Genomic DNA, 26,600 nt, shown 5'->3' with positions numbered 1-26,600 from the left:
AGAATTAACAGATTCTGAAAGAAACTACAGCTAGTTGTTGTTTTGCCATGGTGGGAATAAGAAGTTGTTGGCAAAAAGCCCAATTTATAGGGGATGCACCGAAGCCAGGATTTGGTTCGGGATTCAGCCAAGATTCTGCCGAATTCATGCCTCTGGCCAAACTGAATCCGAATCCTTAAAATCATGTGAATTTGTCACATTAACACCGTAATTTTCACTGTGCGGTTCCCTTTAACCCTTCCTTATCTTAATTTCCTAAAGTAATGGATTTGGTGCATCCCTACCAATTTACCATCCCACATTGGAAAACTAGGTTCTGGAACAGCCACACCTGTTGCATTACATACTATATCTCTTGCTTACAACAGTAGTGGTGCATGCAGAGTCTGGGCCCACTGAAGCTGCCAACTTGGGGGCCTCCCACCTCAGTTAGGGTTTGCAAGTGTACCTCCTTTACACTGCTTTGCACGCCACATTGCTTTCTTAGGGGGTAAGGGGGGCACCAGGTTTTTTCCTGGTGTCCCAGTCTGACCCTGGGTGTATGTCCTGCATAACTGCCAATCACCTTTCAGCATGTATAAGGCATAAAAGAGCCTCCACAGGAGAGCAAAGCTAAGAAGACAGCTTGTTTTAGTACAGGTATGGTACCCATTATCCAGAATGCTCGGGATCTCCTACCCTAAAATTATTTAAACATTAATTAAACCCAAAAGGATTGTTTTGTCTCCAATAAGGATTAATTATATCTTAGTTAGGATCAAGTACAAGGTACTGTTTTATTATTACAGAGAAAAAGGAAATCATTTTTAAAAATTAGAATTATTTGGATAACGGGTTTCCGGATAAGGGGTCCAATACTTGTAATACTGTACATTAAATCAACAGTGAACAGTTAGTGCACAAAAAGCAAAAACATTATTTTGTAAGGGGGAAGGGGAGAAATACATATTCCAAAAGACAATATACACTCTATAGTGTATCAGCTTTAATTTATCGAGTGGGAGCTGCAATGATCACACTGAATGAGCACATGAAAACTGCCTAGTTTGGTGCAAGTGATAATTTTTTTTAATTACCCTGATATTGACTGGAGCAATTGTACTGCCAGGACAGTAAATGGGAACAAGTTTATAAACTTATTGCATAACAGCTTATTGTCACAGGCTTTGAGGAGCCAACCAGAAACCATGCTATACTGGATCTAGTGATCTCTAACGACCCAAAATTTATAGTGTATAAGTGGTGGAACCCCTGGGTAGCAGTGACCAAAATGTTATTTCATTTGATGTCTGGTGCAAAACACAAATATACACTGGGGCAAAGAAGACCTTGAATTTTAGAAAAGCAAAATTTTAGCTCCTTAAGGGCAGCGCTTCAGAGCATACACTGGGGAATCATGTTTTCTGCTAAAAACACAGAACAGCAATGGTTAACATTAAAAATTATATTAAATTATTACTGTTCTCAATTTATTCCCTTAAGAAGTAAATGTAAAAGCGTTAAGAATCACCCTATGAGGCTTATCTTGAAGATAAAGACGTTAATAGGGGAAAAAAAGGAAGGCATTTAAGAAAAAGCAGAATTTAAGGGATGTTGTAAAACAACAATCCAAAAAGCAAAACAGAAAATGAGGAGTGCATTGTTGCAGAGGCTAAAAGTGTGGCCCCGTTGAATTATGGTAACAATATGGTTATAACGGATACAGAAAAGGCAAATGTGCTAGACCAGTTCTTTTCTTCTGTGTATACAGTAGAGGAGCCAAAGTGCCAAGACCCATCCAATAGCTGCAATGTTGGCTCAGCCCATTCTAATAAGTGGTTGACTAACAATATGGTGCATAAAGTTTAACTCAGAATTAATGCAAACAAGGCACCAGGGCCAGATGGAATACACCCTCGGGTACTGAGAGAGCTAGGTGCAGTTTTACAATGGCCTCTTTTCTGATATTCACAGACTCGCTTTCATCTGGTACAGTACATATGGACTGGAGGAAAGCTGATGTCATTCCTATATTTAAAAAGGGATTATGATCTCAGCCTGGCAATTATAGGCCAGTAAGTTTTACATCCGTGGTTGGCAAGTTATTTGAAGGCTTGTTAAGGGATCACATGCAAAATGATGTTCTGGAGAATGGCATTATGAGCAGTAATCAGCATGGCTTTATGAAAGACAGATCATGTCAGACCAATTTGATTGTTTTCTATGATGAGGTTAGTAAGAAGTTGGACAGTGGGGGGTGCAGTAGATGTGATCTATTTGGATTTTGCTAAAGTATTTGATACCATTCCCCACAAATGACTACTTTATAAACTAAGGTCTCCTTGGTCTTAGTGAAGTCGTTTGCACATGCATAGGAAACTGGCTATAGGATTGGGTACAAAGGGTGGTTGTTAATAGTACATTCTCTACTTGGAGTAAAGTCCTCACTAAGGTCCCCAGGGTTCTGTACTGGGGCCACTTGTGTTTAAATGTAATGTATCACTGCTTGCAGAAGACATAACTCTGCAGCCCAATCAAAACCATCCAGGATGTGGTATCCTTGCAGCAGGATCTTGACAAACAAGCAATCTGGGCGGCTAAGTGGCAGATGAGATTTAACGTGGATAAATGTAAGGTCATGAACCTGGGATGTAAAAATATGCAAACCACTTATACCCTTAATGGGACTACACTAGGCAAATTCATAATAAGGAAGGACCTTGGGGTCCTTGTAGAAATTAAACTTGGCTTTAGCAAGCCAAGCAGCTTGCAGGCAGCAGCTGCAAGGGCAAACAAGGTTTTCAGCTTTATTAAAAGGGGCATAGATTCGCGGGAGGAGGTGGTTATTCTTCCACTTCATAGAGCACTGGCAAGGCCCCATCAAGAATATGCAGTTCGGTTTTGTTCTCCAGTTCCCAAACATGATATTATTGCGTTAGAGTCCAGAGAAGGGCAACTAAGCTGGTAAAGGGTATGGAAAGTCTCAGTTATGAAGAAAGACTGGCCAAGTTAGGGTTGTTTACACTGGAGAAGAGGTGCTTAATGGCTGAAGATAACTATGTACAAATATATCAGGGGATCATATAATAATCTCTGTAATGCTTTACCAGTATGTCCTGCTAACTAACACATGATTAGAAGAAAGGAGGTTCTATCTAAATATTTGAAAATTATTTTTTTTTTTTACTGTGAGAACTGTGAAGTTGTAGAATTCTCTCCCTGAATCAGTCGTACTGGCTGATACATTATATCAGCCTAACAAAAACTGAACTAATGATTTTTCCGCCTAAGCCTGGTCCTACCCCCCCCTTTTCTATCTCTATTGATGGCACCCTCATAAACCCCGTCGATTCGGCGCGTTGTTTGGGGGTGATCTTTGACTCCAGTCTCTCCTTTTCTAACCACATTAACTCCACTGTCAAAACCTGTCACTTTTTCTTACGCAATATTGCCAAAATCCGTTCCTTTCTTTCTACTGTAACAGCTAAGCTGCTCATGCATGCTCTCATCCTGTCATGACTGGATTACTGCAACCTGCTACTAACCGGCCTCCCTAACTCCCATCTTTCCCCCCTACAGTCTATATTAAACACTGCTGCCAGAATTCTCCTCCTCTCATCCAGGAGAGTTCAGGCCCTTCCCCTGCTAAAGTCCTTATCGTGGCTTCCTATCAAACAAAGAATATCCTACAAACTTCTTCTCCTAACCTTTAAAGCCCTCCATTCCTCTGCCCCTCACTACATCTCGTCCCTTGTGTCTCCGTATGTTCCCGGCCGACTCCTTCGTTTCTCGCAGAGCAATCGTTTGGTTGCGCCCCCCACTACTACTGCGGTTTCCCGTCTTAAACCTTTCTGCCTGGCTGCCCCCTACATTTGGAATGCCCTCCCTGATTTCCTCCGGAGAGAATCCTCCCCCAGTCTTTTTAAAACTAAGGTTAAAGACTACCTTTTGGAGCACTCGCCCAGCACCTGATCTGGGAACTGGCACTTATATTGTAGTGTCACCCACTGTGACCTACAGCACTTATATTTGCCTATTTGTGTCTGGTAGTTACCCTCCCATATAGATTGTAAGCTCTACGGGGCAGGGACCTCCTTCCTCTTGTGTCCTCGACTCTTAACTTATTGCTGCTGTATTTATCTGTATTTATTATTATACTTTGTATTTATCTATTATCTTAACATCCTGTTTGTATTAATGTTTTCTACTGTACAGCGCTGCATACATAAGTAGCGCTTTATAAATAAAGATATACATACATACATACATTATATAGCTTCAAGAAGGGGCTGGATGGCTTTTTAGCAAGTGAGGGAATACAGGGTTATGGGAGATAGCTCTTAGTACAAATTTATCCAGGGACTGTTCCAATATTTTCCCCCTCTGCAGGAAATTAAAGAGTCTTCAAATGTTTTTTTTTTTTTTTTTTTATCTTCCTCTGGATCAACTAGCAGTAAGGCAGGTTATATATAGGCATTAAGTTTGAACTTGATGGATGTGACTTTTTATAACCCGGCTTAATATGTTAATGTTACCACATGACATATGCAAATTAGGATTTGGTTCAGTCATCACCCAACCTCATCTAAATATCCTGAAGAAAAGCAGCTCCATTGGTCATATTATGGTAAAAGTAATAGTAACTCTTGGTTTGGGATTGACAAAACAACTTCTGAATTAAGCATCTCTCAAAGGAACACCATTGTTTTTATTCAGCAAGAACATCACAAAAATATGCACAGTTTTCCTAAACCCTCTCCAGCAGGATTAAGGTGTGAAGTCTTATAAAAAGAGGCAGGGCTGTGTGGTCAGAAGTTATGAGAAACTTGTAATATGTTTATATAAAAAGCAGCTAATATTTTCACCCCAGCTTCCTTTGAAAAGAAACACAAATATATTTAATGCACATTATTATGTTGGTTAACCTTACTTTTGCAACGCTCCAGGGACACCATTTTTCCTAGAATCTGTTAATCACAGACTAACCAGTGTTTCTCAGAGTAAGATGTGCTTGTTAAACTGGTTAAGAGACAACCAAATTGTCTCCAGTACACTGCATACCAAATGTTGCATGCACTGAATCTACAGAAAGATAGTGACAAGAACAGTTAGGCAAGTGGCACACAAAGACACTCAATTCAAAATGCAAAAGAATTTTTGTGCTGTGTGTGCACTCAGGCCGACGACATGTCTATCAGTGCACTGATAACACTTTTTCTATGCCTAGTGTGCAACTGACCTTATGCTTGCTAATGTGTTATAATTTTAGGTAAGATGTTTAAAATGAGGGAAGCCTTGGAGTAGCCTGTGCGGTGTCACTAGCCACGGTAGGAAATATTATGCTTGCTGACATCTTCCTGGAAAATATCAGTATCACTTAAATGGGAACTACAGCAATAATGAAAGTTTAAAATAAGCTTCATCTCACTTTAAACATACTAAATTAAAATTCTGTAATATTTCTGAATTAATTAAGTTACCCTTCACTATTCCCCTCTCAGTATCCATCTCTACTTTCTCTCTTCATGCAAGAGTCTGTAATCAGATTTTAATTGGCAGCTAGGTCTCACTCTTTTTAAATAACCAGAAGTATACTCTCTACATGCAAGATTTGTGCCAGAGCAGATTATGTTAGATTCTGTTTGTGCTGGAGTTGATAATTTTAGTTAGCTGTAACACATCTGCTAGGAAGGGAGCCCCCTAAAAGATGTATTAGACCTACCTGTCCAACAAAATCTGACCCTGACTTCTGCATGAAGATAAAATGGAGAGACAGAGGCTGAGAGGGGAATAGTAAAATTAATGGATTATTTCAGAAACACTACAGAATTGAATTGACTATTTTAGATTTTAGCACATTTCAAGCATATATTACATTTTCATTTTCCCAATAGTTCCCCAATAGCCCTTTTTGAGGCTACACAGCTGAAGCCAGGTGCAGCTCGGCTAATGCTGTGAATGCTTCTGTCGAGTGAATGTATACAGGACCTGAAGCAATTTAAGACGGTGCCAGTCAACCCCACTGTGCTACTCTGCATTCAGAACAAGGTACAGCTAATACAGATTTAAAAAAAAAAAAAAAAAAAAAAATGAATAAGAGGAAGTCATTAAGTAGTAATAAAAAAAAATAGCTAAAACTTCTGCTTCACAATCAGAGTCACTGTAGGTGACAACTCTGGACCAAAGACAGGCTAGATTTGCACTTAGATTCTCTCTCATGCAATTGTAATATGTGCAAAATGCAGTTTGGCATTGTCTTGCTGAAATAAATAAGGCCTACCCTGAAAAAGATATCACCTGGATGGCAGCATATATTGCACCAAAACCTGTAAATATTGTTCAGCATTCCCGGATGTGCAATATACCCATGCCATGTGCGCTAATGCACCCCATAATATCATAGATGCTAGCTTTTAACTGTGAACTGATAAACCCAATGGTCCTTCCCCTCGTTAGCCCAGAGGACATGATGTTCATGATTTTTAAAATAAATTTTAATTCATCAGATCACAGGACACTTCACCACTTTGTCTCAGTCCATGTTAAATGAACCTGGGACCAGAGAAGGCAGCAGTGTTTCTCATAGGGCTGGGCGATATACCGTTTAATACCGAATACCGGTGGTTTTTTTTTAAAATTATATTCATTTTTCAGATACCGCAATACCGGGGTGTCAGGGTACTCACCCGTGCAGCCCGGTCTCGAGCGCCTCCTTGCGTGCGCGCGTCCCGTTGGCTGCAGGACGTTGCGCACGCGCGTCCAGGTGCACGTGCGTCAAAGCGCATGTACATGTCAAAGCGTGCACGTCCGCGACGCGCTGACGGCGCCGGTTCTGTGCATGTGTGGGGGGTATTTAAATCTATCAAATGCCTCCTCCTGTGCTATGTTGTCTGCGGCCTTGCCTGGGAAACTAAGCCTGCCTGATTTACCTTACGACATTCTGTTGCCTGACTCTGATTTTCAATACTGCAGTAATTATTTTCTAATTTATTAGGAAATGGGGTTACCACCTAATCATGCATGGAAAAAAAAATACCGTCAAATACCGTGACACAGATATAATTTTGAAAAATACCGTGATATAAATTTTTGGTCATACCGCCCAGCTCTAGTTTCTCAAATAAATAAATATATATATATATATATATATATATATATATATATATATATATATATATTTTTTTTTTTTTCCCCTTTAACATAGTGGATGCATTGATGAACGGAGTACAATGGTTCTGTATTCACGAGAGCATTCAGTGATTTCCACTACAGAATTGTGTGTGTTTTTAACACAGTGCCGCCTGGGGGCCCACAGATCACAGCCATCCAATACTGACTTTCGGCCTTGTCCCTCACATTATTCTATGAATTCTTTTAATGATATTGTGTACTGTAGATTATGAAATCTCCAAATTCTAGGCAATTTTACTGGAGGAACATTATCCTTAAATTGTTGCAATATTTGCCTGCAGTGTTTCACAGTGTGGTGTACCCTCCCCATCTCTGCCACTGAGAGACCCAGCCTGTCCGGGATGCTCTTTTTAGCATTACACAACTTTTCCAGTCTTTTGTTGCACCTGTCCCAACTTTCTAAAATATGTTGTTGGCTTCAAATTCAAAAAGATCAAATATTTTACAGAAAACAAAAAATTTTAATAAATAAGAGTTTACATGATCTGTAAACCATCCCATTCTCTTTATTTTACAGTGTCTACCTTTTTTTTGAAAATGGGATTGTATTAGGTTCCAGACTTTAGAGTGGCAAAACAGGTGAGAATAATTATAAAAATAACAAACACCCATTACAGTATTGTTTAGGTTACTTTCACTTAGAACAAACCTGAATGCAAAAGTAAATCTTCCCTTTAAAGTGTATGCCACAAACATCTCAAAGAAGTGCATTGCACAGCCAGGTGTTTCTCTCTATTGACTCATCCTGATGATGACTAACATGTACATAGACAAACATGGGGAGGGGCAGGGTGTTTAGCAGTTACCTCCAAAACAGTGTGCAGGGGGGGGGGGGGGGGGGGGTAAATCAGGCTCAGAAACATATGATTCTGCATCAGCTGTACAATTCTGGCACTAGGGCAAGAATTAGAGTAACAGGTTATTTTGGCATAAAAGTATAAAAGTGCATCATCAGTTATGGTTTAATACTAGCATTGAATAAAATGAAAGCTAAACATCTGAAAGAGTTATTATAAAGTGAAAAGTTCTGCTGAAGTTCACCCCACTCTATATTTCCCATACTGTATTGTTGTTGCTTCCAAAACATGCAGCAAAGCAAGGCCTTATATCCTATAGTGACCAAGATCGAACACTATACATATCACAACAAATTCCTTTGCTCCCAGCATAAAAGAAGCTCAGTAAATTAATCTACCACAGCTTTAAGAAAAACAAATACAATACCAACACTATAAAATGCCAGATGTCTCAACTCCCTTCCAGTTCACACACTGCAGAAAGCATTATCACAACTAATGCTAGGTAATGAATATAATGAAACTGTGCTGATCAACTGGTCTAAAAACAACTGGATATATTTTGTAGTATATAAATGAATATATTTTATAATAAATAATGTTTTGTGCAGCTATGGGGCAGTGACAAAAAAGCATGTTTACACAGTAGATAACATAACTTTGTAGAAAACAATGTTTTTGGACTCAAAGACACAGGTGTCAAGATCTCTACTTGCCAAGATATTCTTTGTTGGTGCACAATTAACAGATACAATGTTTAAATGTCTGGAAAAAATAAAACAAAAAACTTTTTGATATTCCTGGTAACCAAAAAACAATTCTTTATATGGAAGATGTAATGGGCCGGAGCGTCTTTACCCCAATATTGGTCACAGTTTTGTATCCTATCTGCATGTTTACTGTATGTGCCTTTCTGTACATATATAAAAACATTCAATAAATCCAATCCAATTATGTTTTAAAAAATGACAGCAACAATGGATTTTCATTTAAGAGTGAATTCTTTTCTGTCAGTATAAGCTCCACTTGACCTTGGTCAAGTTACACCCCCTTCCCCTGCTAACACCACCAAAAAAAGAGTCTAAAAGGTACTTTTTGGACGTCTGAAAAGTTTCAATTAAAAGTACTAACTGGGACCAAAGTTGCCCACAGTATAATTTGTATATAGACAGAAAAGGCAAGGTTGTAATGGGGGCTTAACAAATCAGTGATGTAGAATTAAAAAAACACAAAAAAACAAAAACAATCGTGGTCTGACCAATACTTCACAGGCTGGATGTGCCCATAGCCAGAAGATATCGAAGTAGGCGCTAAGTATGCGGCGATGTTGCAGTGAACGCATGCAGGTGTCAGTTGTGTGCGCTGAAGATTCAGCGTCAAATGAACTTATGGGAAGTGATTCAGGGCAAGAGTCCAGGGACTTTAGTCTGACTACTTTAACTCAATACTATAACACAGAGAATTTGGACATGTATAGACTGCCTTTCCCATGGTGTTACCTAACTATACGTCCCAGAATGCACAGCATGGGACGGAGTTTACTTCAATACAGCCGGGAAAGTAAAGGCCAACAGCTCCCGAAACCAGAGCTTTCCAGGCTACATCGCAACCAATGAACAGTAGGAAGATTTAGTTCCATTTTGCAAGAGACAGTAGTACTCTGGCTCCATGCTTCGAACACACTGAGGGTGCCTTATTGCAGCCAATGCCACGTGACTCCCCGCCCCCAAAAGAACACAAACACGACCTCGTTAAGAAGAATCGCTTCGGAGGCAGGACACTTGCTAAAACGAGGACTAACCTGGTGGAAGCCGTACAATCAAAACGAGGACGACTTCAATGCAACCTGACTCCGTTTTAATTCCCCTACTCCGGTGCCCGCTTCCTGCTCTTCACTAAACCATAACAAAGCGCGCACCAAAATGGCGGTCCCCGGGGCACAACCATAGATGCAGCTTCAGGTGCCAGAACTGACCGTTCCCACCTCTTTTTTGCTATCTCCGACAACAGCGCCACCTTTGGGAAGCCTGTCTCTGTACTCGAGCTGTTCTAATATATTGTGACTTGCGGTTACAAACAGTTTATTAAACGAGTTACAATATTATACCTTTTACGCAACAAACAATTTTAGATTTTGCGAAACACTATTAAAATGGATTTAGAGCAGTTATTACCAGTTTCTCTCCTCTTATAGTGCGCTACAAACGTTTGTTGGTATGTCCTGCTAAAGTTAGTCTATCTTTGGTTTATTTTCTTTCATAAGCACTAATTGTAAAATTAGATAATTTAATATAACTATAACTAAAAATAATGTACTTGGTATTTAAAGCACTTTAGGGTTGTTAGCTTCTCTGGAAAAAATCCCAGCTATCCTATATAGTTTATATATCTTATTTATTAATAGCTAGCATCTAGGATTGTGTTTACTAATAATGAAGATAAATATCACCTGTGATGTTGCCTGTAGCAACCAATTAGGTCTTTGCTTTGAATTCTAACTTGTAGGTGACTGTTCAAATCTTAGGCTGATGCCACACGAGGCGTAGGGCTGAAATTTTCGGCAAGCAGAAAAACGCTTGCCGAAAACTCAGCCCTCCGCCTGCTACTTGTGCCTGCACCCAAATGAATGGAATACGCTCGGGTGCAGGCACATGTAGCCGATATACACATGAAAACGCGAGACTTTGCATTCTCTCGCGTTTTCATGCATATATAGGCTACATGTGCCTGCACCCGAGCGTATCACATTCATTCGGGTGCAGGCACAAGTAGCAGGCGTAGGGCTGAATTTTCGGCAAGCGTTTTTCCGCTTGCCGAAAATTTCAGCCCTACGCCGCGTGTGGCATCAGCCTTAGTGCTGATTGGTTGCTGTGGGCAACATCACCGGAGATATTTATTGACAATCTTAGTAAACACGCCTCCTAGTGCTATTTTTACCGGCCAGATGGCAACACTAACAATAATTTATTTCATTTTCTTTCACCATTTGTTGTGCGTGGAAAAGTTGCTTACATCTGGAAAGGCTTTTAAGAATGGAACAGTCTGCTACTTGGCGATCTACATCTTTTCTTTTCTTGTAATAATCGCATGCAGTATCATTTTTACTGGTCAGGAAAATAAAATACCAGCCAAGTGCCAACTTAATCACCATATGAGAATAGAGTTGAATGGGGTCATAATGTGCCACGCTTACAATGTAACAAATATGCAATTGCGTCAATGTTGTTTTATTCTTTTGGCTGCGTGTGCAAAATTGTGTTTTGTGACATTTTAACATCTCGTGCACCCTTTTAAAAAATTGTGTCCATAAAGAATTGGGTTGGTCAGAATTATGTTTTTCCAATCATGGTTTTCCACACAATTCTTTAGAGCTGTATTAATGAGGAACTCGCTAGGAAAGTACATAGGTAATAGTGCTGGGTGGGCGGGCCACCAACCCAATACCCACAGGACCCATGGGCTAACCTGCCGGTCAGGTGGGTTTGGGCCAACCTCGGCACATCCTTTGTGGGTCACGGGTGGGTTCTTCCACTCTTTCACTCACCTTCCCCCCCATGACCTAACACTTCCTGTGCCGGCTTCTGTATTTATAGACAAATTTATAGTCCCCACAATGGGTCTAAAAATAGAAGGGAGAAGCCGGGTTGGGTTCGGGTTGGGAGCAGGTGGGTTAGGGTTGAGTTTTTCTCAACCCACACATAACTAATAAGCAATAAAGTATGTGCCCATTTTTAAATTTCTAGCTTAGAGGCAAGTTCTAGAAAGAGAGACAGTTTTACTCCAAGCAGAGCCTCCTGCAGGCTAGCATTCCACATGGGGCTACCAAATAGTCAATCATAATCCTTATTTGGCATCCCCAAAGAACTTTTTTCATGCTTGTGTGTAAGGGGGTGGAAAAGAGTGTTAGTATAATTATAGGGTAATTTCTGGTTGAAGAGCAAGGGCTTTATTGGTGTGCACTTTGGTGAAGAAAGAAATAAAGAGTTGATTGTTCCAACTCCCAGCACTCTTTGTGTTTCCTGGTGTAGGTGACGTGATTAAAGGTTAATTACTGCTTACATGTGTAGCTCACAAACACTTTCTACATCTGACTGGGGCTCACGAGTAAGAAAAAGTTTGGGGATCCCTGCTGGGATCAATTGTTTATTAATATTAAAAGTTATCTGCCAATTACAGAGACATTAACTAATCCCATGTCATTAGGCAGTTTTGACATTCCTAGAGCAACATTAAGGCTCTTACACATGGGCGTTTCACCCTGTGTTCCCCTGCAGCGGAGTTCTCCTGTGTTCCACTGCAAGGGAGTGCAGGACAAAATATAATTAATTTTTTGTCATCTAGATGCATCCAAGTGCCAACCGAAGCTGAAGCACATCATGTATGTGGCCTTAAGGAGCTACGCATGCACATTAGCAAAAGCTGCCCCTTAGAGCCTGTAATGTACATGAGTGGTGTCAGAAACAGCAAGTTCCTGCAGCCCCTGACCAGGGCCTTACTTATATATAGGCACCTGAGGGCCTGTGCTTAGGGTGGCAGGTTTTGGGGATGGTAGCCCATGGGGTGGATATATATTAGATTTATTTAAAAAAAAAAAAAAAAAGTACATGCCTCCACCACAGATTTCCTGAGTAAATCCAGCAATGGAGCTGGGGGGTGAGGGGTATGGGGTTTGATTACACTGCGGAAGTGATGTCACATGCACATATGGGGTGTATTTATGTCCAGTGGCTAGGCCAGCGGTTCTCAACCTGTGGGTCGGGACCCCTTTGGGGGTCGAACGACCCGTTCACAGGGGTCGCCTATTAGGAATAATTTTATGGTTGGGGGTCACCACAACATGAGGAACTGTATTAAAGGGTCGCGGCATTAGGAAGGTTGAGAACCACTGGTCTAGGCTGACATTTTTCTCTACTATTGTGAATTACTCTCTGATGTGCAGACGGAATTAAAGTAATATTAATCACTGCAGTGATAACCAGACTTTTCAGTCACATATTAACAAAAAGGAATCAGACACCTCCATAAAAATACCACAAGTTTATTTGTAAATGCAAGCAAAATACCTGTATGACTATTAGCCTGTATTTTACTGGTCTGGCAACTTATTGCAAATGTTATTAGTAGGAAAGAAAGATAAACATTTAAGAAGATTGATATTCTTTTTCACAGAAGCTGACAACTATATTTGCATCTAAAACGTTCATTCATCGCTGACGATTATACTAGAATATATACGGTAGCTGTAGACAAGGTTGGCAAATTTTGTAGAAGCTTCTTGGTAATTAGGTCAGAGCTGCTGGGATAGATCTGGCAGGAAGTAAAAACGTCTGACCAGAGTCTGTGTGCTGGCAGATTGAGTTTTCTTCCTCAGAGACTAGTGGAGGAGAGGAACTGTTTCTAGATGTAACTAGCCGTGCTAGGTTTCTCACACAGTGTCAGATAGATAGGGAAGCATGCACCCCAGCAAGGAAAAATAATGGTGTCGCTACTGCCAGTGCCAAAACGATTCACTTGTCCAATGTAAAAATGGCAAAAGAGACATGCTAGGGACTACTCGAGGGATCAGAATACATAACGTTCTACCCTTTGGAACATCGGTGAGACATACATATATTTGTACAGTGTTGTAAACGTGTACTTTTCTCTCTGGTATCAAAGTTATATGTTCTGTTAATTATTACACACATCATTATATATATAGAACCAGCAAGCTATGCAGCACTATACAATGGAAATTTATACTTAAATAAGTGTTTTTGTATGTCTGCCTCTTTAATGCTTGCTACTTAAACACAAATTTATATTTACATCCTGCAGATGAGTCTTTTATGACCCATCCTGCTCAGCAAGTCCAGGACTTAAGGACAGAATTACATTTATTTTGTCCACTATATAACAGAAATGTCAGTGAGATTTACAAAGAGTGTTAAATAACACCAAATAATCATTTGATATAGATACTATCTGGGGTATGATGACTTTGTACCTAAAACACTTGTTTTTTTTTTTAAAATATGTCTACTAGGAAATATGCTTTGATGAATGCTTTTTTTTTTTTTATATATATACCAAAGCAGTTTTTGCCCCCGTGCTTCTATTACCTTTACTTGAACAGTATACACCCACTTTTCAACATGAGTTTAATGAATAGGACTTGCACTGAGCATAGGTTTTGCCTTTTGTTTGTTCAAAGAGAAATAAGAAACTCTGAACAAATTGCCATGCTTATAAAGGGAGAGGGGGCAGCATGTTCAGCGAAGAACCCAAATTTCAAATTAGTACTTTAGAATGACAAACAATTAGGAACATTTTCACTCTAGCCTACATACACCAGCAGAGAATGGTGGGTATTAATACATGCTGTCTGACCTGGTTCAGCAAAATTGTTGTTTTTTGTCCAATGTTCTGTTTGTTGTTGACCAGTTATGGAACTAGTGACTGAAACCAAAGCCAGCACCTGCCTGCGTATACTGGACAAACATGCCCAGCTCATTCTTGCACAGATGAATCGGATGAGACACCAGCTTGAGTTCTGTGATGTGCAAATACAGATCGGTGACGTAAAGTTTGGGGTACACAAGTTAGTTTTGGCTGCAAGCAGCCCCTATTTTGCAGCACTTCTGGCTGGTGGAATGAAAGAGTCTCTGACTGAAGTGGTACAGATTCAAGGACTAAACCCAAATAGCTTTCAACTGATTTTGGATTTTATTTACACAGGTATAATTTGTTAATCCACATGGGAAGAAATTCTATAACACATACATACATTAGCCCTTTAGTAGTTACATTTCTTTGTTTATACATATACAGGCTGTCCGTGACCCTAGCAAACAGAAAGCAGAGCGATATCAGCATGCTCACCTACAAAGCAACTATGTTTTATCTATGTTTTTATGACTGCATCTGCTTGATTTTATGCAAATAGAGGTATATTGCCATATAAGCACACCAGATATACTATCTACTATATACTATCTGGTGTGCTTAATGAAGTTGTTCCTCTCATTGCTGCTAAAAGAGCTTTTAGCCTCAAATCATCTAGGAAGGATTTCCACTAGATGTTGGAACATTGGTGGTGGGCTTTGCTACCAGTTATATGCACCAGGTTGGGTCCCAATATTGGGTAATCAGGCCTGATGTACATTAGTGTTCTGGTTCATCCCACAAGTGTTCACTTTGGTCAGTTCTGTGCAATTCTGAATGACCTTACTTTGTGCACTTGTAAAATAGGATCTGACCTTATCCAAACTGTTGCTGCAAAGTAGGAAGCACAGAATGTTATAGTATGATGTGGTATGTCTTAAATAGCCAATTTCAGTAATTGGGAAGGTGTGTCTACGTACTTTTAACAATATAGGGTATATTATGTTGACCATTTCAAGTAGTGTGTGGGTGTACAACAAGAAATATAAACTTTTTTTCATTTTTTTTTTTTTTTATAAATGATTAGCCAGGGTTTTAAAGATGGGGTTGAAATAGAGGATTGCCTTTAAATTATTGTGCATCATTTAGATTACCTTTGTGAATTTCTTTCCTTCTATCTGCACAGGCTCAGTAAAGATCAGCACAGATAATGTTGAAGATCTGATGACTGCAGCAGATATGCTTCAGCTGAGCCATGTGGTGGAGCTGTGCTGTGACTTTCTAAAGGAGCATACTGAACCAGCCAATTGTATAGGCTTCTTCCAGTTTGCAGAGCATCTATCCTGCCAACCACTGCTTGAATACACAGAAAGTTACATCCACACACATTTTACAGAGGTGCAGATTGGGGATGAATTTCCGACCCTGACTAAGGATCAGCTAGTACAAATTTTACAAAGCGAAGAGCTCAGCATTGAAGATGAATACCAAGTTTTCTCTGCTGCAATGATATGGATACAGAAGGACATTGTAACACGGAAGAGACATGTTATTGAAGTTTTGGAGCCTGTTCGGTTTTCATTGTTACCTCCAAAAAGACTTCACAAAGCTATTGAAGGTAAAGGTACCTTTTTAGACTAACGGTAGCTGAAAAGATTCATACTGGATGCCTCTCTTAGACAAGCACTGGAATATTAAGGGACATTTTTAAAGCAGTGTATTACTTTACACCAAAAAAATATTGTTTGGCACAACAAAAACATTTTCATAAAGTTACAGCATTAAAGGAACCGTTAAGTGTAAAAATGAAACTGGGTAAAATGGTTAGACTGCGCAAAATAAAAAATATTTGTAATATAGTTAGTTAGGCAAAAATGTAATCAATTAAGGCTGGAGTGAGCAGATGTCTAATATAATGGGCAGAACTCTACTTCCTGCTTTCAGCCCTATAACCTCTTAGTCAGTCAGTGACTCTAGGAGGAGCCACATGGGACATAACAGTTAAGGTGGCCATACCCAGGCTGATTCTAGCTGTCGATATTGGTCCCTTAGACCGATTCGGCAGCTTATCGCCCCGTGTATGGGCACTAACGACGGGCCTGGCCAACTGACATTTGACTTTAAATTGGCCAACGGACGCCTATACCCGTTGTTCTAATTCGATCATTTTCGACCGAATTAGCCTGATATTGCTCACCTGTAGGTGGGGATATTGAGAGAAGATCCGCTCGCTTGGCAACCTCACCAAGCGAGCGGATCTTAGCGTGTATGCCCACCTTTAGTTTGTGAGCAAGCAGGTCAGATTCAAATGTAAACTAACTGAACAGTTATGGCCCATATGCACCCCCCTCAAGTCACTGATTGGTTACTGACTGCTAACAGCTTAGAGAGCTGAAAGCAGGAAGTAGAGTTCTGGTCATTATATTAGACATCTGCCCACTCCAGCCTTTTTGGATTACATTTTTGCCCAACTAACTATATTGAAAACATTTTTTATTTTGTGCAGTCTGTCTATTTTGCTCATTTTGTAGATTTTGTAGATTGTAAGCTCTTTTGGGCAGGGCTCTCTTCACCTCTTGTAACAGGTATTGATTGCTTTATATGTTACTCTGTATGTCCAATGTATGAAACCCACGCTTTATAAATAAATGTTTATAAAAATAATAATTTTCATTTTTACACTGAACTATTCCTTTAATGCCAAGCATAAATGATGGATGAAGGTATTAAGTGTAATAATTATGAACATGAGTATGCCACAGTTACACCTTAATTAATGCCAAAAGTATATATTTTACTGGATTTGGTGAAGTCTGTGGAAGTGCATGAGAAGAAAGCAAACTTGGATAGAAACCAATGTTTGCTAAGTAAGAACATTTGTATTTTAGGAAATTTTATTAGCTTAACAGGTTTCTACTTGAGTTTATTAGTAATGCTTTCCATGCATTTTTCACAGTTTTACAAAAACATCTCCGCACATAAAATCAGTATTTTACACAATAATGTACTGCATAGAAGAGGCACAGAAATTGTATTGTGTATCAGTTTTACATGATGGCCTGTGATTATCAGATTTGGTTTCAGTTGTGTGCTTTATGTATGCCTGTAGATGTTGCAGACTTCAGCCTTCGTGTAGCTCTGCAGACCCTCCTGAGGGAATACTGTGAGCTGAGCCACTCACCAAAAGACAAAAAACTGTGCAACTTTCTGCAGACATCTCGAGTTCGGCCACGCAGGAAAGCCCGGAAATTTCTTTATGCCATTGGTAAACACTATTTGCATGAGTTATTGAAATGTTTGTTCTGAGATTGCAAACTTAAGTCTAATTCTAGTCTCTCATAGTGAAAACCTGATTAAAAAAACAGAAGATACTTACAGTGGTGACTGTAAAAATTGCTTATCGCTATTCTTGCTGAGTAAAACAATGTTTTCCAAAGCATTTCAGTGCAAAGAATATTCAAAACAAACTTGTATCATAAGATGAGGAGCAGCGGAGGCATTGTTTAATTGATAAATTATTCATTGTTCTTTTGGAAGAGTTGAACCATTTTCTATTTGACCTGTATTCTATTTTAAAATACATTGGATTAAGTATCATTTGTTATTATTTCATTTCTACTGTTACTTTCATAGGTGGATACACTCGTTTGCTAGGTGGCCGCTGGAGTGACAGCAGAGCTCTAAGTTGTGTGGAACGCTTTGATACCTTTAGCCAGTACTGGAGCACAGTGTCTTCTCTGCACCAAGCTCGAAGTGGGATGAGTGTAGCAGTTTTGGAAGGGAGAATCTATGTAATTGGAGGTATCTACACCACATATAGAAACCATCACCATCCTATCTATCTATCTATCTATCTATCTATCTATCTATCTATCAACTATCTATCTATCTGTTTGTATTGACTGTGTGAACAATTTAGCATAATGTATTTTATTGGTTGCTCTGGATTACTGCACTGTTGGAAATTTGCACCAGTGTTATTAACTGAGGGCCACTTTGAGAAATGGTACTTTGTTACAGGACAATAAACTTTTATGACATGTATTGCTGTCCTTGTTATCTGTTGTTTGCTTAACACCTTTCTAAATGAGTGTTTTTTATTTTTACAAAGGTGAGAAGGACTCTATGATTTTTGACTGTGTGGAATGCTATGACCCAGTGAGTAAACAGTGGGCAGCAGTGTCTTCCATGAACCAGCCTCGGTGTGGGCTTGGCGTATGCGCCTGTCATGGAGCCATCTATGCCTTAGGTATTCCAATGTAATCTGAGGATTTGTCTGTAGTTATTTTTACCTGACTTTACCTAATGAATGTGGTTGTATTCCCCTGCTTATCTAGAAAAAAAAAAAAAAAAAAAAAAATATATATATATATATATATATATATTCTAAAAATATATTTTTTTCCTCAAAATTAATCTGTTAATCTGCAGCTTTTTGAATTTATAAAAAATTGACTTTGTTAAAAGTTTATTGCACATAAAAACTGATTAAACATTTAGGGGGTGATTTATCAGTCTTCGAGTTTGATTATATTTCTCGATTCAAGTTTTTTGCACTTAAAAAACACGAATTTGAGTTATGGTCCGAAAACTCAAATGGCAAAAAACGTGAAAACACGAATGTAAATGTTCACCATCTAAAAGCTTGCTAGTTTCTATAAAAGTCAATGGGAGTAGTCATAGGCAAAGTAAAACCATATTCTGAGACTTTTTTGAGTTTTTAGAACTCTTAAAATTCAAGATATTTTAGTTTTTTATTCAAACAAGTTTTCCTTATCAGTAAATAAGCGAGCATTCGATAAGCAAATTTATTCAGTTTAGAAAAACAAACTCGAATTCACAAATATGAAAAATGATAAATAAGCCCATTAGTTGCAGTACAGCTTTTTGACCTTTTTAAGCTTTCAGCCAAGTATCCAATGTAATTGAGCAGTAACATCTTCTCACCTGTGCCCCTAACAAATTATTTATCTTTGAAAGTGAAATAACTTTTCAAGTTCTAAGGTGTTCTGTATTATGATAATGAGTGAGTTTAATTTGATGCCAGACACCTGCCCAATATTACAGTAGTCATGCTGACCATGTATACAGATATCAGCCTGAAGTTCTGCTGGGACCTGCAACAGTAAATATGGTGGGGCTCACTTGAGAATATCAGGTAGAAGTGATTCCAGGAAAGGGATATTCTTCTAGCTAAGGTGGGTCAACCTTCAGTTTTAAATAATCATATTTCAGGACAATATATACTTTTATAAAAGGTTTTGTGAGTAACTTAACTTTTTAAGGCACAATTGTTTTTATTTCTAATCAACAATTATATAACAGTTCAGTTCTTCCATAATACAACCCTTTTGGCTAAGAAGGGGCCTCAACCCATCCGATAAATTAATGTACACATATTTGTTGCAGGAGGCTGGGTTGGATCAGAAATTGGAAATAGCATTGAGCGCTTTTCACCTGAAGAGAATGCTTGGCAAGTAGTAGGAAGCATGGCTGTTCCTAGGTATAACTTTGCTTGCTGTGAAAGGCAGGGTAAGTAAAAACAAAAACAAAACCCCCCCCTACATTTCAGTTACAACATCAGCTTAAAGTGATACTGACACGAAAAAACAACTTTTTAAAATATGAATCTACATAAAAAGTTGCCTAAAGGTTGTGTTGATCATTTTTTGCTGATAGGGCTGCTTTTGTAAGTAATTGTTGCTTGAAGTTTCTAAACCTGACTGTTTTGCCAGCCTGACTGTCCCTTCTCAGCCTGTCAGTTATAGCTTCTAATGCTAACGGCCCCCTGCTGGACAAATATGGCAGCCCCCTCATAGAGAAACATGTGGGATCAGATAGGGAATGTAAAAGCTTTGACAAATACTTTTATGGCAAAATTATAAATAACATGCAAAGACAATGTTATGACAGATGTAAAAAAGGTTTCATTTCTGGTGTCAGTATCTCTTTAAGCATTTTCAGACTTAAAAGTGCAATACAGGCAATTTTATCATTTAATTATATAATGTCAGCAAGTTATACAGCACTTTACATAAATGTATAACAAACAGAGATTTTACAATAATTTAACAAACACACAGAATAGAATTGGAATTACAGGGCCCTGCTTACTATAATGGGAGGTAGCAGATATGGTTTATGATGCTTTTTTGGCTGAAATACACCAAATGAGAAAACCATCATTGTTCCATATATCTCTTTACTACCAACGTCATAAAATAAGAAGAGCAGAAAGCTGATCTGGGCCAAGTGAAAACCATGTAAAATAATTTAAAGGGGTAAATAATCTGTAAAATAATAATTTAAATATAAAGAACACAGATCACCACCTGTTTTTGAGGAAACATTTTAAAAGCTTCTTTTTTTCTGTTGCATGTAACAATTGAGGTTTGGTAAAAAGCCTTGATCCAGTGGATAATTTCCTGTGCAGTGGGCTTCTCCAATCAGAAGCCTTCCAGTATAGAGTGATCTCTATAGAGCGCCCTCCCCCCCAGGATTGTGCGCATGTGTGATCCTTGTAACTTACATACGGAGCACTGGGGACAGGACGCGCTGAATTTTCTGCATGTCCCATCCCCTGTGCTCCGTAAGTGAGCTGTGAAGCTGGATGGCATGCTGCCCTAGGCCCGGGCTTTTGTGGCCTGGCCACAAATTTGGGTCTGTTGATTACTTTTGTAGTAATTGAATCATTACACTTTCTGTTAAGCAGCTCTCCAGTTTGCAATTTCAGCAGCTAGGTGGTTGCTAGGATCCATTATACCCTAGTAACAACATTGGTTTGAATGAGAGGCTGAAAGATTAATAGGAGACGGCCTAAAGAGAAAAATAAGTAACAAAAAGTAACTATCGCAATAAAATTGTAGTTCTGTGGCACAATAGCTTTAAGCTGCAAGGGTCAGTGACCCCAGTTTGAAAGTTGAAGAAGGCTGCAGATAATTAATAATAATATAAACATTAAAACCAATTGAATGCTAATAAAAGAAGATTCTGTAACATATTCAATTTAAGCTGCCAATTCAGCCAGCCAGCACAGACCGAGTCTGCCCGTGTATGGGGCCCCTGATTGGCTTGCCCTACCAAAATCTGGCTAAAAATTAGCCATATGTTGATCAGGCAAGCTTTAAGGGAATACTGTCATGGGAAAACATGTATCTTTCAAAACACATCAGTTAATAGAGCTTCTCCAGTAGAATCCTGCATTGAAATCCGTTTTTCAAGAGCACAAACAGATTTTTTTACATTTAATTTTCATTTTTCAATATTCTTCATTTCCCAGGGTGCCACAGCCATCAGTCACTGCTGAGCTGAAAGTTGGAGTGATATCACCTCTCTCCCAGTAGCCAGTTAGCAGAACAATATGAAGGTAGCAAGATAGCAGCTCCCGGTAGATATCAGAATAGTACTCAATAGTAATAAATTCAAGTCCCACATGGGACTCCAAGTTACATGGGAGTAGGAGAAACAATAGGTTACCTGTAAGCAGTTCTAATGTGTAGTGCTGGCTCTTTCTGAAAGCTTGCTGCCTACACACTAATATTACAACTAAAAATAAATACATTCGTTGGTAAAGAATAAATTTTTAAATGGTAGATTAAATTGTTTGCTTTGTAAACCGTGTAATTTAGAAATAAAAAGTATATCATAAAAATCATGACAGTATCCCTTTAAAAACCCCATTGCAACAAGGACTGTATCAGCTTGATTGATACAGTCCTTGCCCCGATGGATCAGCCTATTGGTGGTTAAAAGATCCACTTGGACCCTTACATGTATGCCCAGCTTAAATAAACACTCTACTAAATAATACTGTTCTTTAATAAATAATAACTGTAATGTGCTCTGTGTATCTTGACTCTTGTAGCTATCTTTTGAAATGCTTCATATATACCTACTGCTTCAGTCTAAAATATATGCATCAAAACTTTCACTATTTGTGTACATGTTAACAATGATTTTTCATAGGTATGATTTATGTGGTTGGTGGTATCAGCCACGAGGGTACGGAGCTACGCTCTGCTGAAGTGTATGATCCCATTACCAGACGCTGGATGTCATTGCCTCCCATGGGAACCCGCAGAGCATATCTAGGTGTTGCCTGTTTAAATGATTGTCTCTATGCAGTGGGTGGAGGGGATGACAGTCAAGATGCATTGAATACAGTGGAGAAATTCTCTTTTGAGGAGGTAATAAAGGCTTTGTAGCACAGTATCCATTTACTACTAATACCAATTTATTTCTTAATATTTCTTTTTTAATTGTGTAGGGAATTAGAACTTAACCAATACTTAACCTAACACACCCTTTAGCCAACAGTGAACATTCTCTTTAGAGATGCTTGGTTTTCTGTAAACAGAAAGGGAAGGGGAGGATGAAAAAGTCTCAACCAGTGGAGAATATTCCTCCTATGCAATAAGTCTTATTGTACCCCTTGTTTTATGAAAAATGTGTATGTGATTTTTCCAGCAAGTTACTTTTTTTGCAAGATTATGCACTCAAGAGGTAGTATAGTTCAGACTGATGATAGGTCCAGTAACGAAAGTTGTCCTGATGCTGGCTTTAGCGTGATGCATAGTTCTCTAGGGAGCCTAGCCATATTTTAGCTAACTCTTTGACTTTAAATCATGGTTAATACATTTATATATTTTTCAGTACATTGCTTTAAGGTAATAAAGATAAGAAAAATGGGGCAAAACTAAGGATACAGGCTCAATTAATTGTATTTTTTCTGTAGGAGCAGTGGGTGGAAGTGGCTCCAATGAAGATTCCAAGATGCGGCGTATCTGTAGTGTCTGTAAATGGCCTTCTTTATGCTGCCGGAGGACGCTCCATCAAGCAGAACTTTACAGCTCCTGTTACAACTGACACAGTGGAAGTTTATAACCCTCACACAGATTCCTGGACTGATATTGGCATCATGATTACAAGCCGCTGTGAGGGAGGACTTGCTGTGCTATGACAGCAATACGCATATACAGTATATAAATAGGTCTAACTGCAAATATTTCACAGCACTTCCATGAGGCTAACTTTGTTTTTGTAGTCTGATAGTTTTGTTTTGTAGTCTGATGAGTGTAAAATCTGTTTTTTAGAAGAGCTCAGTTTGCATAAAATACATGTTCTCTGAAACTCAGAGACTTGTCTGAAGGCAGCATAATTGGGCTACCAATGCAAAGTCAACATTTTGTTTTAGACAATTTTGATAATCATTTTCAAGTGAGCTACAGATTGTCTCCTCTTGAAATCTTGTATTGCATACAAGATATATTTTGAAACTGTCAATAAAAGATGAGGCTGATACAAATACAGTGGCTTGCAAAAGTATTCGGCCCCCTTGAACTTTTCCACATTTTGTCACATTACAGCCACAAACATGAATCAATTTTATTGGAATTCCACGTGAAAGACCAATACAAAGTGGTGTACACGTGAGAAGTGGAACGAAAATCATACATGATTCCAAACATTTTTTACAAATAAATAACTGCAAAGTGGGGTGTGCGTAATTATTCAGCCCCCGAGTCAATACTTTGTAGAACCACCTTTTGCTGCAATTACAGCTGCCAGTCTTTTAGGGTATGTCTCTACCAGCTATCTCTATCTTTTTTGCAAAACAGCTCCAGCTCAGTCAGATTAGATGGACAGCGTTTGTGAACAGCAGTTTTCAGATCTTGCCACAGATTCTCGATTGGATTTAGATCTGGACTTTGACTGGGCCATTCTAACACATGGATATGTTTTGTTTTAAACCATTCCATTGTTGCCCTGGCTTTATGTTTAGGGTCGTTGTCCTGCTGGAAGGTGAACCTCCGCCCCAGTCTCAAGTCTTTTGCAGACTCCAAGAGGTTTTCTTCCAAGATTGCCCTGTATTTGGCTCCATCCATCTTCCCATCAACTCTGAGCAGCTTCCCTGTCCCTGCTGAAGAGAAGCACCCCCAGAGCATGATGCTGCCACCACCATATTTGACAGTGGGGATGGTGTGTTCAGAGTGATGTGCAGTGTTAGTTTTCCGCCACACATAGCGTTTTGCATTTTGGCCAAAAAGTTCCATTTTGGTCTCATCTCAACAGAGCACCTTCTTCCACATGTTTGCTGTGTCCCCCACATGGTTTGTGGCAAACTGCAAACTTCTTATGGTTTTCTGTTAACAATGGCTTTCTTCTTGCCACTCTTCCATAAAGGCCAACTTTGTGCAGTGCACGACTAATAGTTGTCCTATGGACAGATTCCCCCATCTGAGCTGTAGATCTCTGCAGCTCGTCTAGAGTCACCATAGGCCTCTTGGCTGCATTTCTGATCAGCGCTCTCCTTGTTCGGCCTGTGAGTTTACGTGGATGGCCTTGTCTTGGTAGGTTTACAGTTGTGCCATACTCCTTCCATTTCTGAATGATCGCTTGAACAGTGCTCCGTGGGATGTTCAAGGCTTTGGAAATCTTTTTGTAGCCTAAGCCTGCTTTAAATTTCTCAATAACTTTATCCCTGACCTGTCTGGTGTGTTCTTTGGACTTCATGGTGTTGTTGCTCCCAATATTCTCTTAGACAACCTCTGAGGCCGTCACAGAGCAGCTGTATTTGTACTGACATTAGATTACACACAGGCGCACTCTATTTAGTCATTAGCACTCATCAGGCAATGTCTATGGGCAACTGACTGCACTCAGACCAAAGGGGGCTGAATAATTACGCACACCCCACTTTGCAGTTATTTATTTGTAAAAAATGTTTGGAATCATATATGATTTTCCTTCCACTTCTCACGTGTACACCACTTTGTATTGGTCTTTCACGTGGAATTCCAATAAAATTGATTCATGTTTGTGGCTGTAATGTGACAAAATGTGGAAAAGTTCAAGGGGGCCGAATACTTTTGCAAGCCACTGTATATACACCACAAACAAAATTAAATTTATATTGCCACTGCAACTCCATGAAAGCAGCCTTTGCTGACTGGATTAGCACTATGTACTGTATATAACACTATAAGATGGGGTGCAGATAGCTACCTCCTAAAATAAAACAGATCAAGAGATTTGGTATTTATTATTAAAAGTTTGAGGGAATATACACTGCTTTCACTAAATGAGAGCCTATTTTAATAAAATGTATGTATGTATATCTTATTTATAAAGCGCTACTTATGTATGCAGTGCTGTACAGTAGAATACATTAAAGGAGAAGGAAAGGCTAAGTCACTTGGGGGTGCCAAAATGTTAGGCACCCCCAAGTGACTTAGATCGTTTACCTTGTACCCTGGGCTGGTGCCCCTGTTAGGAGAAAACAGCACCAGCCCAGGGTACCTGTAGCGAGCGCTTCCTCTCTCTTCTGCCGGCGAAATCCGTGGGCCGGTGCATGCGCAGTGGAGTGAAAAGCCGACTTTCTTGTTTAAGTTCGGCTTTTCACTCTACTGCGCATGCGCACGCAAGCGAATAGGAAGCAGGAAGCGCTCGCTGCTACCCCGGGCTGGTGCTGTTCTCCTCGTACAGGGGCACCAGCCCGGGGGAAAAGATAAGCAATCTAAGTCACTTGGGGGTGCCTAACATTTTGGCACCCCCAAGTGACTTAGCCTTTCCTTGTCCTTTAATACAAACAGGGCGTTATTAAGATAATAATAGATACATACAAAGAATTACAATATATACAAATAAATAAAAGATATAGTTGCAATAAGATAAGAGTCCAAGACACAAGAGGATGGAGGTCCCTGCCCCGTAAAGCTTACAATCTAGATGGCATTTAATAACTGTGGTTTATATTTGGGCTTATATTAATGTTATCTAATGAAACACTCTTTACAGATCTGGAATTTGGCCAATTTTTCATAACTTTAAGAACCTGCATGGTCTCATCCACTGAAAAGAGATGTCACTTAATTTAACTTACATTTTAGGGCAGCACCAATACTGGCTCTGTCTGTCTCACCCCCCCCCCCCAACTCGAAAGGAATTTTTGCCCATTCCTCCATACAGAACATATTTAGCTCTTGGATGTTGGTGTATTTCTTCACATTGGGTATTTCCACAACATTTTAATTGAATTAAGGTTGGGGCTTTGACTTGGCCATTCCAGAACATTGACTTAATATCATTTAACCATTCTTTGGTAGAACAACTTGTGTGTTTAGGATCGTTGTCTTGCTGCATGACCCACTGGCTTTTGAGATTCAGTCCATAGACAGATGTTGTGACATTTTCCTTTAGAATTCTCTGGTATAGTTATGTTGGGTTGAAAAACCTAACCTACTGTTCTTCGACTTCAGCTTATTCTTCCAC

General features: G+C 39.3%; 2 protein-coding genes across 11 annotated transcripts in view; one reads left to right on the top strand and one right to left on the bottom strand.

Moving 5' to 3' along the window:
* Positions 1 to 9,935, bottom strand: part of gpbp1l1 (GC-rich promoter binding protein 1-like 1) — a 41,162-nt gene extending 31,227 nt beyond the window's left edge. For all 7 annotated transcript variants that reach the window (XM_012961099.3, XM_012961097.3, XM_012961103.3 and 4 more), the window contains exon 1: positions 9,769 to 9,935. The gene's annotated coding sequence lies outside the window, so the exon portion shown is untranslated. The remainder of the gene's footprint in view (positions 1 to 9,768) is intronic.
* A 3,324-nt stretch (positions 9,936 to 13,259) lies between these two features.
* On the top strand, positions 13,260 to 23,624 carry ipp (intracisternal A particle-promoted polypeptide). 4 transcript variants are annotated; one of them, XM_018092951.2, is made up of 9 exons: positions 13,260 to 13,564; positions 14,391 to 14,684; positions 15,517 to 15,948; positions 17,440 to 17,595; positions 17,964 to 18,131; positions 18,442 to 18,579; positions 19,740 to 19,862; positions 22,296 to 22,516; positions 23,071 to 23,624. In XM_018092951.2, the coding sequence occupies exons 2-9, from the start codon at positions 14,393 to 14,395 to the stop codon at positions 23,287 to 23,289; spliced, it is 1,749 nt and encodes a 582-aa protein (XP_017948440.1). In that variant the 5' UTR covers positions 13,260 to 13,564; positions 14,391 to 14,392; the 3' UTR covers positions 23,290 to 23,624.
* Positions 23,625 to 26,600: the final 2,976 nt, after the last annotated feature.

Source organism: Xenopus tropicalis, chromosome 4 (genome assembly GCF_000004195.4).
Source record: "Xenopus tropicalis strain Nigerian chromosome 4, UCB_Xtro_10.0, whole genome shotgun sequence".
NCBI classification, from domain to species: domain Eukaryota; kingdom Metazoa; phylum Chordata; class Amphibia; order Anura; family Pipidae; genus Xenopus; species Xenopus tropicalis.
This window is presented reverse-complemented; position numbering and strand designations above follow the sequence as displayed.